This window comes from Cololabis saira, chromosome 7 (assembly GCF_033807715.1).
Source record: "Cololabis saira isolate AMF1-May2022 chromosome 7, fColSai1.1, whole genome shotgun sequence".
In the NCBI taxonomy this organism is placed as follows: Eukaryota; Metazoa; Chordata; class Actinopteri; order Beloniformes; family Belonidae; genus Cololabis; species Cololabis saira.
The window spans coordinates 38628821-38647891 of NC_084593.1; the positions used below are offsets into that span (position 1 = coordinate 38628821).

The window sequence follows — 19071 nt, forward strand, 5'->3', positions numbered from 1 at the left end:
ACGGTGAAACGGCTGCTTCTCCTCAGACACTGACAAGAGCGTTTGTGACAGGACGTTTGCTCTGGGCACATTGATGATCACCATCATCTTCTCTTTTCAAAACTGTGTTGGGATGCTGTTAGCTCTCTCGTTCTGCCCAGGCTGGACTCCAGTAGGGGAAAAGAAATCGTACACTATCTTGATTTCATACATTTCTCACCTTAAAAACCTTCAAGATTCACTCTGCAACAAAAACGGTCTTTGGACAGCTGGCGTCCTGAAAGTTTCACAGGGAGTTGTGTGGAGAAAAATCCATATGAAGCTACAAGTATGAGCTTTTAAAAAGAGCTTTTTAAAATGTTGTATCAATTTCACTCTGTTATGTTTAAGGCTTTTTTTTTATCTGCCTATCATAAGTGATAAATCATGCATAGTTTGTAGACAATTTCCACTTTCTGTAAAGCAATTAAACCTGAAATTACAATACAATATCATAAAAGAGGAGGCTGGCGCCATGAAAGAGGAGAGCTTCTGTGATTCATGTTTATTATGCATGAGGCCTCTCACTGAAGAGAAATGCTCTGACGTTCAGACACCATATTCAAAAGGCACGATTCGGTTTTACTCAAATCTATCTGAATGAGATCTTAGGCAGGCTAAACGTGGCCTAAATAAACCCAAGAAGCTCTGAATGAAACAGCACTCTGAGGCTACTATGGTCTGTCTTTAATTCATCGCCTTTTATTGCATCTACTGGACTGGAGATAGTTTTTCACTTCCAGCCTCCTCGTGAGCTTTTCATCAACCCAACCACAGATATCCTGCCTGCAAGTCCACTTTTGTATGAACATCTCTACAACCCTATGGACACAATACCCAATTATTTATCAATAGATGTTATTATTATTACATTGATAAAACATTATGTTGCTTTTTTTCCCACCCAGAAAAGTTAGAATTACATGCTAAGAATCAAGAGAAGCATTTAATCTACACTGAGGTGATAGATGGAGGTTTCAGCATTGCTGAAACTTCAATCAGGAACTCACAGCAAAGGAGAAAGTGACGTCAGCCCGAGTTACAGAGAGAACTGGCATTTAATCTGTCTGCTAAATGACGGTGGTAGTAGTAGTAGTAGTAGTAGTAACAGTAGTAGTAGTAGTAGTAGTAGCAGTAACAGTAGTAATCTGTGCAGAGCAGAAGTCATCTGCATCTTGTTTCCGATTGAAGATGCTGGTAGTGATTACGTTACCTGGTGTCAAATATTTACTATATCGATTGCCCCACTTGACCCACGTGTGTTTTACTAAAAACATTGTTTATTCAAAATGTTACTTTGTGCTCACAAGGTGTTAAATTAGGAATAGTGGAACATTTGTAAATGATTGTTGAACTGGCATCTTGCAGAGCAGCGTGAAGTAACCTCTCTGTATGTGTGGCTGCTGCCATTCTCCCTGTCAGAGACGAGGGCCCGGGGTGATGTTTCATGTGCTGCTGTGCACTAACAGCACAACACTAGCTGTAGCTTTCTGATGCAAAAGAAACACCTCGTTTACGCCAACATTCTTCTTCTATCTTTGATTTCCCAGCGAAGCATAACCACCACAAGCAGGACAGGCTACTACGTTGCAGAGCCCAGCCTGGTCTGAGTCATTTCGCCCAGAATGTTTCACACCATTGCCATGTTTAAATATCAGCTCCGTCAGACGCAATTACAAAATGACAAAGTGCAGTCACCTTTACTAGAAACAGAGTAACAACCAAGAGCTGGAGCGCCGTGGAATCAGCTGTCTGTCACGTCAAATGAGTCTCATGCCTCTCTGAGCTTGTTAAAGAAATGTCACCTGCCTGTTCACTGTAAAGCCAATCTGAAGATAACGGCATAAATCAGATTTTTCATTATCCGGAGGACTGTGCTGAGCCTGGCTGCTCTTTATACACACCGAGAGGCTGATGCAGCCGGTGTCCCATGCTGGCGCCCACTGAGCTGCTACGCAGGAGGACGCATGAGTTATGGGACTTTATCAGGGACAACTTTTTATGTGACCTGGAGACACTTTTGTTCACACACCGGATGGTTTCTATTATTATTTTAGCACAAATGACAAATTAGAGGGAAAAATGTGTACAAAGAAAATGGTGAGTCTATTCTTCATGTTTTCTGCTTCTTTTAATCGTTTCTGAGGTGCATTTGACAATGTGTACGTGTTAGCAGAGGTGGGTAGAGTAGCCAAAGATTGTACTCAAGTAAAAGTACTGTTACTTCAGAATAATTTGACTCAAGTAGAAGTAAAAAGTAGTCATCCAAATAATTACTTGAGTAAAAGTAAAAAAGTAACTGTACTGTGGTCCAAGTACTGAGTAACTGTTGAGTAACGCCTGATTAATCTTTTTTAACACAACCATTCAAACAGACAAAAGTACAAAATAATCATCTTCAGGCAAATTAAATCAATAAAATAAAATAAATTAAAATTAATAAAAAATAGCTTAAATTAAAATAATCTTAAAGTAAATTCAAGTACTTATATAAATAAATAAAATAACAGAATAAAAAATAAATTAAGCACAAGTAGCACAAATTTTCAAACCTTTGTACTTTTTCTTTTTTAACCAGGCAGAACTAGAACAAGCCCATGAACTCATAGAAACTCTGTGTGTGTTTGAGTCTGTGTAAATGTGACAAAACATGCAAAAACAAACATTTTTCCCAAACAATCCCCTAGTGATGTCATGAGATTGACGCGTACGCGGATAAAAGGGATAAAAGAAAAGTAACAGCTCAACGTAGCCTAATGTAGCGGAGTAAGAGGAACAGTTTCTTCTTCACAAATCTACTCAAGTAAAAGTAAAAAGTATAGTGATTCAAAACTACTCCTAAAAGTACAAAATTTCCCAAAACTTACTCAAGTAAATGTAACGGAGTAAATGTAACACCTCTGCGTGTAAGTGAGCGACTCTAATGTCGTTCATGTATCAACCGTCATTGATGATGGCCCGTGAGATTCCTTCCTGAAGATGAAAAATATGCAGCTTGAGATGTATAATGATGATTAATAGCAGGTTTTAATTGTACTGTGGGACAGTCCATTATCATTAGACCTGTGTAGTCTGAGGTGTGCAGGGGTGGCGTCTCCTTTGTTGGACAGCGTGGATGCATTAGTGTAATGACAGCCGCCGGCTCTGGTCACACACACAGAAATGCTGACTTGCATCTCCACTTTACTCACTTTGTGGAGCACGAGAGAGGCTTTCTGCACAAGTGATTACGCTGCAGATATCTGGGTGAATGATGTGCGTGGATGGCGGCGTGCAGGCGGGCTGAGTCTGTGCTCGGGCCCAGAGGCCAGGAGATGATATCAAATATGACTCTCGCACCACCTGTGACTGAGTTAGATGAGAGGATCGTTAGCGGGTGTCACGACTGCTGAAATGTCATAGGAATGAGTAGCTGGTCGGTTATGGAGAAAGAGAAAGTTGGAGCTGATATGCACCCCCCCCCCCACCCACATTTTCATACTTAGACATTTATGTCAAGGACAGAAATACAAGCTATACTTGTGGAAGAAAAAAGGAATCAATAAGCTCTCAAAAGTCTTTCATTAGCATTTGTTGTGTCCTGCTGCCAGGGAGCGTTATCTCTGGGAAAAGTCCAGTGTCTTTTAGAAATGACACTGAGCCTTTCCTGACGGGAGCTGTCTGTAATCACCTCACCCAGAGCACACCTCATCTTTACGAGCCTTAATTATTACAATTCTGTTAGTTCATCACAGAGACGGTGAGATCAGCAGCTCCCATGGATTTACGGCTCCCTCAGCCTGGTTACTGACTTGATACTGTAGGTTAACGACCGATAGTATCAATGTCAGACAGCTGGAAGCTGTCGATGTCCAATATCATTGTGGCATAAAAGCGTGACAACTTAACGTGCTATCTTAAAGGGGACCTATTATAGCATCTAATCCCTATTTAAACAGGCCTTGAATGTCTTAAAAACAAGCTTTTGATTGTTTTTGCTAAATAAATTAGAAATGCAGCCTCTGAGCCATGTCTTTATCTTCCCATTCTCTAACCTCATTATCTATGCAGGATTCTGATTGGGCGGGGCTATGATAATGAGGCTCTGTGCTGATTGGCTGCCTGAATGATGCGATACACCGCTACGAAAAAATGCCGGAAGCTCCGGCTGGCGGAGTTACCGTGTAATAACTGCATGTGATGCGAGCGAGCGTCAGCGACAAAATCAATTCCATTGCTTTATTTTCTATTGGACTGTCCTAACCGGCCGCAGCGATGCAGCGCCGTTTTGAGCTGAACATTTGTCGGACGCCCTGCTTCTATTTTCTTCCTGTCGCTTGCGTTGAAAGCCGGTTGAAAGCGCTGTAGGAAACGGTCATGGATGAGGAACGGCTGATCCAGTTAGTTGAAATGAGAAGTTATCTCTATGATTCCTCCTCATTTCACCACAAAAACCTCAATAAAGTGGCAGCTGTTGGAGGGAGACGGACAGAGAGCGTCCGATGTCTCGCAGTGTGACGCGATAGTCGGACGCTCGCATGCAGTTACACGGTTTTATAGTTGTGGGCGTGGTTTGTATTTTGGTTTTGCTATTTCAACATTTAGAGTCATCACCAGAAAAATAACACCAGAAAAATAACTTATTTGACAATTTTCACCTGTTTCAAGTAAATTTTCACTTGAAATAAGTAGGAAAATCTGCCAGTGGGACAAGATTTATTTTCTCATTACAAGCAAAAACATCATGTTCCACTGGCAGATTTTTCTACTTATTTCAAGTGAAAATCTACTTGAAACAGGTGAAAATTGTTGTTTTTTCCAGTGACGAGTCTTGTTTTAAGTGTAATGAGATTTCTTTTACTGAAATGAGACATTTTAACTAGAAATAAGACAAATATTCAAAGATTTTGAGTTTTTTCAGTGATCCATTTTACTTATCCTGTGAAGAACAGAGTCATATTGATAAGTTCAGAAAACTGTTTTTTATTGTTGTGTTTTGATGTATTTGATGTAAGCCCAGTGGATATTTAAAGCTTACAGAAGGCTGCATTGTCGTGTCTCTGCAGACGTGTCCCTGCAGACGTGTCCCTGCAGACGTGTCTCTGCAGACGTGTCTCTGCAGACGTGTCCCTGCGAGACAGCGGTCTCCGAGGACCTGGATCAGGGACTCTCTAAACTCCCTGAGTAGAAAACTTTCAAAACGACTCATATTTTACAGAGGAATGGCAGTCACACTTTTGATGCAGAGAATTTTACATTTTGTGGAGTTTTAACATAAAAATAGAAATGAGGAGGAATGACAAGCTTATAAATATTAAATAACACGTTTTGTTGCTGGATTTTATTTTACTAAGGTAAATATTTAGTCAGCAGACTATGCAAAGATAGAAAATCCTACCATTTGCTTGTGTATTTCTTATCTCTTATTAAAGTCACATTCAACCACTCAGTTGTAACATAAACAGAATTTTTCTACTCCAAAGCTCAACCAGCGTCATTTTAGTTTTCCTTTCTCTCTACCCATACAAACTTTCAACTATTAGATCTGTGATGTTTAATCTGGATTTATTTTAAACATCTTCAGTCTTTCTGTCAGTGATCCTTTGCTGATTAATCCTGGCTGTTTAGCGGTTTAAGCTCTGGAGTGGTTCCTCTCTCTGATGATGCTTGGGATGGGCTGTGAGCGGACTTTCCTTTGGTCGTCCCATTTGATACCCGTAACAGTTCTTGCTAGGTTTCCTCAGCTGTTATTTCTGATTTTACTCAGTTATTTTGGCCAATCTTTAAGCCTTTTCTACTAGCAAAGTTTCCTGCCTCATCAGAGTCTCTGCTGTGGTGAACCGGTCAAGGTCATTTGTGATGCACACAGAGGATGCTGGTCAAGACGATGGGATTTATTTATTTCAACAGGTCTACGGTATTGTGAAACCACAGTGCCTTCCATGTCTTGACTGCACCAGCAGATTTTGGCTCCTTGGCTGCTACTGAGGTGCAACACTGGAGAAGTTCAACACCTGCAGCACTTTTGGACCAGCACCACAGCAGGCTGGGGCTTTCAGGAGTTCGTCTTAGCCAGGTATTAAAGAGTTCTGCGTGGGCCGTGGAGGCTCTGTGGTTTCATGGCTGCAGTGGGTGAGCTGCATGCGTGCACATCAAATACATGTCATGTGACAAGCTGTAAATAAAGCAAAGACATCAGAGCTGCAGGGGGCAACGCTGGCCGGGCCCAGAACGGAAAGAAAACTTAAAGAATGACCGTTTCATCAAAACACACAAGTGGCTTTGGCACATGCACAACAAATGTTTCTCTTAGTCCTGTCCTCTGTAATTTGTTCATCTTTACATGTGGGTTGATTGAAAAGAAACACATGAATGAAAAACACATCTACATCTATGTGGAAAAAGTATTAAAAAAAGATGAACAGACTAATATCACAAACTCCTGATCCCACTAATGGCTTGAAAAGACAAAAAGAAAAGACAGCAAGCTATTAATAATACAACAAGTTATTATTTCATGTAAAACAAAGGAACTACTACATCATGCAGACAGTGTGTTTATTTACTCTGAAATTGCATTAAACTACCTCTACAGTTTATTCTGACTTTCAGCTCTCCAGCAAGCTTTGTTTTTCATTTATGGATGAAACCTGAATTTCAACTACAGCATCCTTTTGTAAAAACCTAAATATTGTTAAAAAGGGACATGAGAACTTTACCTGCCGTCATAACGGTGACGGAGGGTTCTGGTCTGCAGAGGAAAGTGATGGAGTGAAGGTGTGGATGTTTTAGAAACTCACTCACGCTTTGAACAACCTTGCAGCGCCTGAACCGGGAGAGTCGCAGACGCGGGTCCCGGCTGGGTCAAATGTTCTGTTTGCAAACAGTCTTTGCAAGTCGGGGTTTTGCACGGCTCCCAGTCTGGAAAAAATGTCTTTACAAGTATGAAGCTGAATATATGCAAAGCTGAGCTCCCCATGACGATAAAGCGCGTATGCTGCCTTGAGAAAGTTCTGACCCACTTTAACCTGTTCTGAAAGAAATGAGTGAAGTGGAATAAATGCAGACGATGCCAACGACATGGAAAGCTTCATGAGCAGACCCAACCTGGGGATGACATTGATGTGTGAGCTTTACCTGAAAATAAAGATGTTAAGTACAAATGTCCACTTATGTTTTTCTTCCAGGAGTCACATTGAAGGATGTTCTGATACGCTAGCTCTTAAGATTCAATAAATTATTTTCTTTATAAATAAATTTGATGCGTGTTTGTGAACAGTCTATGACTCAAAGGTGTTTATTTGGAGATTATATATCGACTTCTTGGCTCCAACTTAAATATGTTACTGTAGGGTCAGACGGACAAATCAAGGTCCAACTTTGGGCCAATCCCAATGTTCACCCTACTAGCCCTCACCCACTACCACTAGCCCTAAAAATGAAGCCACAGGGCTAGGGCCCTTGTAATCTTCCCTAGGGATTGGGACACCACTTGCTACATCACTGCGTGGTTTACGTTCGGGTACGTAAGCGACTGCGTAGTTACGTTTGCACATACGTCACACCATATCAGGAAGCCCAGAGCTAAAAGCTGTTTTAATTTCCGCTGTAGCGCTGTAAATATGCAACTTTATTACGTTTTAATATTTTTTCAGGCGTAAAAGTAACCGTTAAGATCCCCAACCTGGGCTCAGTTTATCCAAATAACGCCTGTTAAGAAATTTGCTCCGATGTTTTCGGGGATGAGAAGAGCTGCCGGTGATTTATGGTTCCGCGTTAAATCGACGCAGAGGCTACGGCGTAAAACGGTGTGCGTCGCCGCGTAACCTACACCGTAGGCTCTGCGTTGGTGTAACGCGGAACCATAAATCAGCCTTTTTCTGGCGAGATCTGAAGATACAACGCAACAACGAGCAAGCAAGTGATTATGTACATTCACTGAGTGAATATTATGAAAGTAAAATATATTTCTCGCTAGAAATGTAATCAAAACGCATTTTTATGCAGAAACTAACTCAAAATATTGATTTTATTCACTAAAAATGACAAATGTCCGCCATTTTTTTTGTTTGATTCAGTCTGGAAATGATGACGTAAAGCATTCTGGTAAATTTGTCTAGCCCTCGGTCGGCGAGTCAGCATCTGAAATCCCTAGCTCTGTAGGGCTAGATTCATACCCCCTACCCCTCAATATGCCAACTACCCCTGCAAAGAGGAATTGGGACACCACTACCCTCACAAAATTTAGGCTGAAATTTAGGGCTGAAAAGTAGGGCTAGACGGATGTATTGGGACTGGCCCTTTGTCTTCAAGAGCAGATTATACACTTGAGATACAAATACATGTAAAACTGAGATACTGAGACATTAAAAGCAACTCTATTGTAATGAAGATGAATCCGTTTTATATTTTACATACAAGTCAGATCAGTTGTTTACATACAACCTCCTCACCTACGGCATCATCCTCTGATGTAATAGTCAAACACCACAACTAGTTCCTCCATTTTTATGGAGGAAGAAGTTCCTGCTTCCTCCTGGCGGGAAGACGTCGTCCTCCACCTGCAGCTCACATGGCAGACGGTTTAATTAAGACCTCACAAATACCCCTGCTAATGGTTGGTGTTTAACCAATAAACAGCACTTACCGGTGGGGTCTTTAATAGTATGTTTTACTGCTGGCGTGTGTCCAACTGGCAATTAGTTGGTGCAAAGTTTCTATAAAATAAATCTATAAAACGGCATGTAAGTGCCAGAGAGAGTTGTCGTGATTCATTTTCTTATGTGTAGTGTGAGTCTGCGTTCATCTTTAAAGAGTCTCCATGCAGAGTTCAGTGTGGATGATGGAGAGTTTACAGGCAGCCTCTCCACTGCCGTGTGACTCAAGCCGGCAGTAAATGTATGCAGGGTTTCCCTTCAGCCTTCTTAATAACCCAGCAGAGCTTTGGATCCCCTGTCAGCGGTTTTGAAGAGAAACTGTGGCCGTGACGGGCAAAAGGGGGACGTTTTAGTTTCTCCATCCGTGGGGTAAGTTGAGCATCAATTCTGCTCCTGCAGCCGCTGCATTTCCACAAAGAGCCGACTCCAAACCTGCAATAACCTCTTGGATCGCTGCCACGCGACACTTAGCTGACAACTCCTGCAGCATCAAAAGAGGTGAGCGCTGCTGCTGAAGTGAGGTCGTCGTCACAGGAAAGAAGGAGCAACTTTGGTTTAGTTCTCCAGCTGCTCAGTTTCTGCAATCATTTCTGGATTTTCTGCCTGACAGCTGGGAAAGCGCGAGTCTTTGCCTCACATGAAAGATGTACGTGGAGCACCTACAAATAAACATATTTCAGATTGTGTATTCCAACGCGATGCGCCCTGAGAGGCTGTAAAGGGTTTACTGATATATGAGAGGTTGGTGTATTTCTCTTGGCGGGGCAGAGAGACAGGCGTTTGATCATTTCAACATGTATCACGCTGCAGCACACGGGAGTCTCATCTCTACACACTGAATCAACAACCCCGTTACACAGTATTTATAACAGGATAAAGTGTGCAGGTGTATTGATTTATATACGTAAACATGCAGGTCATTCACTAATCTTTGCCGGGCACCAACACAGGTTTCTGTGCAGCAGGTTCATCAGGTTCTCTTGTTTTTTCTGTCCATTTCATAAAAGCTGCATGTTGAGGTTTAGGGATGTTTATGAGAACTGTTAATGAAAGAAAACAATAGATTTAGGATTAAAAAAATAATTAAAGCTGCAAGCAGCGATGAACGGGCCCTCGCAGGTGCAATTTTCACCAATAAAAGTCAAAGACTCAAAACTAAGTCCGATGACACCACCCATGACTGTATGTCAAAGCATTCAAAAATTACGGCAGAAAATAGGAACTATCACATATCAACCAATCAGAAGGGGCGGGGCTAATTCATGCCAATGAAGGTCAAGTACTCAAAACCGAGTCCGATGACACCACCCACGGATCTTTATGTCAAACCATTCAAAACTTTTGGCAGAAAGTAGGAATTATCAAATATGGACCAATCAGATCAAGGGGGGACACGCTTTTTGGCGTATATTGTCGCCACGGTAACGCTTTTGACTGAGAAAAGTAATGCGCGTCGGCGCAGGATCGAGACGCACATTTTGATGTATAACACACCTGGGTGCACCTTACGGTTCGGGCGAAGAAACGGCCGAAGAAATGGCATAAATTGCACGATTAATTCAAAATGGCCAACTTCCTGTTCGGTTTCGGCCATGGCGCCAAGAGACTTTTCTTTAAGTTGCGACATGATACAGGTGTGTACCGATTTTCGTGCATATACGTCAAACCGTATTGTGGGGCTTGAGGCACAAAGTTTTCTAGGGGGCGCTGTTGAGCCATTAGGCCACGCCCATTAATGTGAACCATTAAATATCACATTTTTCGCCAGGCCTGGCTTGGGTGCAAAATTTGGTAACTTTTGAGGCACGTTTAGGGGGGCAAAAAGGCCCTCATCTCATCAGAAGAAAGAAAGAAAGAATAAAGAATAATTCCTACAGATACAATAGGGCCTTCGCACTGTCAGTGCTCGGGCCCTAATAATGAGATGAAAAATGTCATGCATTTTTCATCTCATTATGAAAAATAAGCTCAACACTCCTTCAGAGACGTATCTGACGTGAGACACAGCAGCATCTGTGCAGAGCTGTGGTGCTGGAGCTGGATCAAACACAGCGGCAGCATCACCCGCCCGCACGCACATGTACACGCCCCGCTACATGTACGGGCTGGTGTTCTCTGGGGCGTCTGAATCAGGACTCTTCTGTGGACTTGGGAGGAAGGACGGTCCTGAGGTGAACTTGAGCCCCAACAGGAAGTTTGATACGCTGTAACTGAGAGCTGCACCTGCTGTCACCATAATAAGAGACAGAGAGGGATTCTCCCATGAAGCATGCTGCTAATCAGGGCTGGGGATCCATTCACATGTCAAATTTCGATTCGATTCCGAGTCTTAAGATTCAGAATCGATTATCAAGATTTGAGTCGATTCGATTCTGACATCGATTTGGGTTAGTGTAATTAAAACTGTTTTTTGAGCTGTTGCATGAATTATATGACTGTAGTTATGCAAAATATTAATACTAGTATTATATTGAGATTAAACAGCAAGTATTGCAGCTAATGATGCTGTAAGGACCAATCAGCTCCCAGAATGCTGATAGAACTGCTTTCAGAAACATCGTGTGGGTCAGAATTATCAAACAGATCCAGGGCAGCAAACAGAGGACGTATGAAATCAGTTTTCATTTTTCCATTTTCTGTCTTTTTCGGTTTTACATTTTTGAGAATTTGGTTTTTAGCATTTATGCAAACAAAGACAGTATATAAAGTATTGAAATATAGACAATTTATGCAATTATAACTGAAAACTTTAATGTTTTCATACTTTCGAAACATATTTAAAGGCAAAAACATGGCAAAAGTTATTCTCGTGTCCAACAAAACATTCCTTTTTTGGGCATAAACAAAAAAATACCAAAAGTTGTAATTTAATGATGAAAAAAAAATCGATCTTTAGACACAAATCGATTTTTAGGAATTAATATGAGAATCCAATTAGAATCGGAAAATAGATTGTTTCAACACAGGCCTACTGCTTAAAGCTATTTTAGTTTGCTGGGAGAGAAAAAAAAAAATCCCGCTGTTAGTCCGGTGTGCCAAACATCTGCAGCAAGGACAACCAGAGCGGGAAGTTGAGAGGGAAGCGTGCAGGTGGACCCACAAAGACATCAAAGCAGAAAACTTAAAGCAATTAGTCTTGAGAAAAGAGAGTGCCCAATGAAAGCGGACCAAAGGTAGTGGAGGAAAACTGCTGTGCCGCCTGAAGAGAACCACTCGTCCAGCGAGGTTAATCAATAAAAAACACTTAAGCTATAAAGTGGAGCCACGGAAAAAGGTCACATGGTCCGATGAGGCCAGATTTACTCTGTTCCAGGGAGGTGGAGGCGTCCAGGTAGGAGGAGTGCTGGACCAAGGAACGTGATGATCTGGGGTTGGTCAGGAAATAAATGAATTCAGCTCCGAGCAGAGCTCAGAACATCCTCTGGTTCGGAACAAAGCCGGTCCATTACAGACTCACGGCTGGAGCTTCATGTGCTCCACTTTTCTGGACAATAGCGCAGCACAACTTGAGAGGTTTTAAGAGACTCCTACTCAAAAGCAAGCAAAGCGTGGAATGTGTGGCTCCTTTAATGGTGGCATTGACGTCCAGCTCCTGAAGGCAGGAAAATGATCATTTAGTAGGTGGATGGCAGAGAGGGATGATTACTAAATTGTCATCCTCCTACTAGTATGCTGCATGTAAAGACACATTAGGTGCACTTTCCCAGATGGTTTCTCGTCGAGTTTACGAAGCGTGTAAGAAAATGTGACAGCAAGAAACTGGAGGAAAGTGAATCGAATCTGTGTCGTTGGTTCGGAGCGAGCTGCGGCTGAAGACTGACGGCCTCCACTGTTACCCCGGGATTGATGAGCTTTTATACACCATTAATCCACACAAATATCCAAATATGCTGTACAGTGTTATTTATTTCAATTGGAAAAGAAAAGGATACATACAAGTGATTTTCTCTCTCATTTCACATTTGTTTCACAGGTTTAAAGCAAAATCACACCCTCAGTTTAATAAGCACAGAAATTAAAGCTGAAAAAACAAATTATTACCGTATTTTCTGGACTATAAGCCGCACCTGCATATAAGCCGCATCCACTCTATTTAAAAAAAAAAAAAGATATGCAAGCTGCAGATATTTATGTTGTTAGATTAGATATTTACTACATGTTTAGAAGGATGTTGAACTGTAAATGATGTACATGTTTGTACCTAAATAGATCCTTTCCTAACAGTGTCTTTTAACACGGCAGCAACTTTGTTGATTAAAACGGGATAGAACCAAGAGAAAATAACCGTTATTTATTTATCTATTCATCTGTTTGAAATCTGCTTCTGCTTCTATCTGCTAAAGAAGAAGTAGCGTATTCTTCTTTGCATTTATTTTGTCTTAGTTTTGATTCTAATTCCGGTTAGCACTCCCCCTAGCGGTGGAAGAAAAATCCACAGAAAAGCCGCGCCTTTGTATAAGCTGCATGGTTCAAAACCTATGAAAAAAGTAGCGGCTTATAGTCCAGAAAATACGGTAATAAAATTCATCATGCTAAGTTCATGAAAAGACTTAAGGAGCAGCAGAAATATCTGATCACACTCAGAATGAGCCCTGTCGTACACATGTGAAATGTTTACGTGCTGCTTTCCAAAAATGATGACATGAAGACAGAAGAAAAACCAGACACGTGTAAAACAACACAACCACAAGAAAACTGACACCGACAGAAATACAAGGTGGCTCAACAAAGGTGGACTCGGGAGAAAGTAAAACTGCGTATCAGAGGCTGGTGTGATGTACAAGACAGTAAACAGCCTTCTACTTCAGGAACAAAACAATTATTCAGATGGATTTTACGGGCTGCTGGCTGTTTGGATACAGAGGAGCGACTTCACACACAGTGTTTAGTCCCATCAGATCTGTCAGGACGCTTTGAGGCTGCTTGTTGCACCAATGCAGACGCGTCTTAGAGACGATCCACAAGGTTTTGGAAATGACAAGAACAAAAAAAATAAGAATCCCTGTCTCCGAACATGCCAGAGTTGAGATTAATCTTTTCTCTGCGAGCTGAAGACTCCAGGGACTGGACATTCATTGTTTTCCTCACCCCCATGCTCTGCTGTGATGATCAATGTCTTGATTACACCCTGAAGGTCTTACTGACCTGATAACACCCATCCTTCACTTTTAAGACATTTACTTCACTTTTTTTGTAAAGTTAATAGACAAAAAAAAAAAAAAAAAACCCCATCCCAAATCCCTCAAAAACCCCAGATGAAAGTCAAACCAAGTGTCCTAAAAACACTCCGGGAGTTTGCCAGACTCCACAGAGCTGGTCAGCACTATGAAACGGTGCCAAAATATTTCTACTTAGTGCGAAAAGCCGATAAGATGCAGGTGGATTTTATTCTATCAAGCATAATTTATCTTCTGAATTGCAGGAAGCCACTACAACGTCCCTAGCAACAATCGTTTCCATCTTCGTCTATGAAAAAGTATTGCTGGTCATTCCAGGTCGTTTTTAATCTCCAGGAATAACAACGAGAGGAGAAACTACCAGCTCAGCTTGTAGCGACAACGTAGGAACCGTCGGTCCAGCGTGGTGAAGTGAAGCATCGCGGGCACTGACAGGCTCATCGTCACAAGATTATCATCCGGCTCATCAACTATTTACATTAGACTTAGAAGTGTGAGCCACATCCCCTGCAGGGAGGTAAAGGCACTTGTTAACAGTATCCTGTCTGTTTAGAAAAGGGATCAGGCTCAACTTTCCTTCTAACGGGAAGCAGCCGACCTGCAGGGATCCATATGCAGCGCGCGTCTGCCGCCGCGGACCCTCTGCTGAAATGCAAATCCTTCTGTTTGTCTGACTTCCCGATGATGCCGAGGACATTTAAATTCCATCTGCTGCTTGATGCAGTCGGCGGCGAGCACGGTGTCAAGGTGAGCCGCAGCAGCAGGTACGACGGTCGCAAAACAAAAGAGAGAACTTGCGTCAGACGACATTCATTTAAAAATCACAGACTGAACATCTCCTCCCCGGCGTGGCACCTGTTTCCTCGCCGCCTGTGGCAGCTCGTGGATGGAAGAGATCTCGGCCTTAGGCGAGACGCCGTTTCAAGGCAGACAGCTCATCAAAGTGAGTGACAAACGCCGGGGTGGGAACTTGCAATTCACCTTCCTGCCTGGAGGTGAAATGTTGCACATGGTGGATTTAAAGCTAAGTCTTTCAGCTGGTTGTTATTTTCCTTTTTAGTCTATTCTCAAATGGTGATGATGTCAGAGCTGGCAGGTAATAATCAACAAAGTGCTTTGAAGTCGTTGCTGCTGTTCTCGACACCGCTCATGTCATGAAAATAACTGCTGAAATATAGTCTTACTTTTTACTTTGGGTCTTGTTCCTCAGCAATAAAGGACTCGCGGTGGCACATGCAGGCGGTGTGAGGAGTTGCCGTCACACAAATGACACAAACTTAACGTGACTAAGAGCATTTACACCTCACAGACTATGGCCTTCCCTGCTGCTGCTGCCGGGACGCTTCTCATTTTCAGATTTCACTTCAACAATCGGCCATCAGGTTCTGGCAGAGCTGCAGCCTCTTGTTTGCTGTTTTGGCTCTAAACTGTCACCGCGTTGGCTCAGCGCCCACTTTTACCTTGATGGTATCCTCTGTGATATTGAAGCAACATGCCGAGTGCAGGTCAAAGAAGTTTGTGTCAGACCGAGGAAATTATGATTATGACTAGTGCATGCATTTCTGAGATAAATCAAAGATAAATGACCTTCCTCTGCAACTTTAAATAGAAACCTCACATAGCAGTGCATTAACTGTGGCAGGGGGCTCCTCCAGCGTCTATCGTAGACTCATTTTGTGACCAGGACTAAATCTTTTGAGACGCACTGTGTCAACATTACTAAAGTGTAAACAGCATGTGGAGGGTGCAACACTTGTGAGGGGGAAATAAACTACCTCACGATACGTTGATTCATGTTGGAAACATTCTCAGGAGAGCTGTGGTGTCATGAAACCTCCCACTCCGTCCCCCCGCTTTACTCCCACGCAGGTATTTTCACTCATGCCGCCTGATCAGAGCCCTTATTCTATAAATCTCTGTGGACATGCAGATCGAGTATTGTCTGACATCGTCGCACTCGAGTTAGTTTTGTTGTACATTAATAAATGTACGACTGCATATCGCCTTTCAGTAGCAGACACTTTCATCTGCCAGGGCAGGACAAGGGGCTCTAAAGCTTCTATTCACCTCCCCGCTTTGTCAAAGAGACACACGGAGCCGCTCGGCCCGACTTCAGGCCGGCGAGAGTGAAAGCAGCGCTGAGGCTGAAACCAGACATCAAAGTTGTCCTGCTACTCGCACAGCTGCTTTGTTCATCTTGCAAATTATTGTACACTCATCCCTGAGATCAAAAATAAATAAAACATTCTCCAGAAGCATTTACATCCACCCACTTTTATTAATTCTCAAATATTTGTCTTCTTAGAAAGAACAAAATATTGTAAAAAATATATCGGAGCACTGCTTTTCTTTGTTCTGACTCCAGAGAGTTTTGGAAACATCTATCTACAGTGTGAAAGAGGGAGCAGATTACTAAGTATTAGTGGGAGGCCAGGGGAGACCGGTGTCTGACCTATATCCTTCAGATTATCAGTCTGTGGCTCCACCGCAACTTATTCTAGCTGCGTTTTCTCCATCGTGATGAAGAAGAGACAGATTCCTGCAGTCAGCAAAAGGTGCACGGATTCGTACAGCAGTTTGGGAGAAAAGACGCTCCATATGAAGAGGTGATAGCGCAGGACGGTGACCAGGACGATGTAGGCTGCAGCTGGCACGGACCTCAGCAGGGCCAAGCAGTAGCAGCCGTGGCTGACCGCTACCGGACTCCTGCGGAGGGGAAGAGGACTCGTGAGAGGAGGAAGAATAACAGAAAACCCTCCATTACATTGGAAACCAAAGAAATCCTAAGCTGCTTTGTGTTTTAACTAGGGCTGGGGATCGATTCAAATGTCAAGAATCGATTCGATTCCGATTCTTAAGATTCAGAATCGATTATCAATATTTGATTCGATCCGATTCCGATATTGATTTGGGTTAGTGTTATTAAAACTGTTTTTTGGGCTGTTGCATGAATGATTTCACTGTAGTTATGCAACATATTAATACTAGTATTATATTGAGATTCAACAGCAAGTATTGGCAGCTAATGATGCTGTAAGGACCAATCAGCTCCCAGAATGCTGATATAACTGCTTTCAGAAACATCATGTGGGTCAGAATTACCAAACAGATCCAGGGAGACGGATGAAATCGCTTTTATTTTTTCCCCACATTCCGTTTTTATTTGTTCCATTTTCGGTCTATTTTGGTTTTTAATTTTTGAGCATTTGGTTTTTAGCATTTTTTGCAAATGTAACCCCAAGACAGTATATAAAGTAATGAAATATAGACAATTTATGCAATTATAACCTAACACTTTAATGTTTTCATACCTTTAAAGATATTTAAAGGGAAAAACATGGCACCAGTTATTCTCGTGTCCAACAAAACATTCCTTTTTTGGGGATAAACAAAAAAATAACCAAAAGTTGTAATGTAATGATGAAAAAAAAAAAATACATAAAAAAAAAAAAAAAAAAAAATTAAAACAAGTCGATCTTTAGACATATGAATCGATTTTTAGGAATTAATATGAGAATCGATTTAGAATTGGGAAATCGATTTTTTCAACACAGGCCTAGTTTTAACACGCTGAAGCTGATTCACCGAAGCTGCAGCCTGACATTTCTACCTCTCACGCACAACCCGGGAGGACAGTCTGAGCCAATTGTCTTGTCAAAATAAAGCAGCCTGCTGACAAATTCTGATGAAGAAGTTAATAACTTTAAAACCAGCAAGACGTGAGGATGGACGGAGTCTGGAGATTAGAAAACGATGATGTAAAGCCCGTTGCACACACAGATACGGAAAGTTTTCTTATCTATTTGCACTGAGACTTCATCTGTGACGCATCGAAACCGAGTGTAAATTAGCACTGGGATCTTGTTCATTACAGCCGGCAATCTCCCAGATGAGGGGGAGGAACTCCAGGCTTTTTTTCTGAAGCAAGGAGGCAAGCTGAAGGAGTAGGAGTACTCCAGTTTGGAGGTGGACAGACACATTCAGATGCACACAGATTTGATCAAACAATGCACCCGTGCTTGACCAAAATCTATAATCAATTAAAGGCTTTTTACAGTGAACAACAATGAGAAAAGTGTGTTTAATCTATTGTCTTGGTGCTGTTGTTGGTGTGAGAGGTGGAACGAAGTCTGAAATGCCTAAACTGAGATGATTTGGTTGAATAAAGATCTGTTTAAGTACAGAAAGAAAATTAAAATGCCATTTTACACTCGCTGGCTGTAGTGTTGATGTCTCACAACTTCAGGGTAAGAAACATCCCCTTTTTCAGTCAATTTTTAGAAACGTCAGTCACAAGAGTGCACCTCCACTGAACTGGAGCAGTTTGCAGCAACCAAACTGATGCTGCGCTGACATTTTGGTTGCAAATGGTCAGAGAGTAAAACAAATCAACATTTTTTTAAGCACTTTTAAGGACTTTGGAAAAAGGCTGGCGTGAGAATCCCACAACACTCACACTGAGCTGTGGTGTGAGTCTGCAAATATCAAACTATAACGCGCCGAGTTCTCCCCTAATGCATTCTTGTGACCTTTCAAGGAGAATATTATATATATCGTATGAAGCAGCACTTCATTATCAGTAGTGGTAATTCAAAAAAAAAGCTAAGAAAAAGCTACAAAAGTGAAGCGCCTTCTTATCACGTTACTCCACGGAGGCTTTATCATGCAGTATATATGCTGCCTGACCAAAAAAGATGAGAAAAATATATAAAAATACACTTTTAGCTTTGAATACAAAAAGTTTCCCTTGCAGTGTCTTTTTGATTAGGTTATCCAGCATCACAACATTTCTATCCATCCATAAGTGCGTTCATTTTTCATCATGTTTTTGTGTTGATGGGAGAATGTGAAATCTACTCTGTAGTCCAAGGGATTCTCAGCGGGCTTCAGACCTGGATTCTGCTGTCTGAACCCTCTGAACATGTACCAAGTTCCATCGAATCCTGGCATCGTGATGCTGCACGCCCATCCCATCAGGGAAAAATGAAAATGTATGGGTGGAAAAAGCTGGTCCTTCAGTATGTTTAGCTCATTGCTGTGCACACTGCTCCCACATGGTAGGCACTTAGCATCAGTCCTCATTACTCTAAAAGAGGATAAATCTGGACCAATCAGACCCCGTGACCTGACTGCATTGTTCCTGCATCCAGTGTTTATACTCTTAAGTAATTTAAAGATTAGCTTCTGATTAGTTTCACACATTAGAGCTTTTCTTTACGCAGCTTTGTATCCCCAACACC

At 41.9% G+C, this 19071-nt stretch overlaps 1 protein-coding gene across 1 annotated transcript in view; it reads right to left on the reverse strand.

Moving 5' to 3' along the window:
* Positions 1 to 12548: 12548 nt before the first annotated feature.
* pigg (phosphatidylinositol glycan anchor biosynthesis class G (EMM blood group)) overlaps positions 12549 to 19071 on the reverse strand; it is an 84052-nt gene continuing 77529 nt past the window's right edge. The window contains exon 13 of the mRNA XM_061725858.1: positions 12549 to 16537. Coding sequence (XP_061581842.1) covers positions 16324 to 16537 — 214 coding nt within the window. The 3' untranslated portion in view covers positions 12549 to 16323. The remainder of the gene's footprint in view (positions 16538 to 19071) is intronic.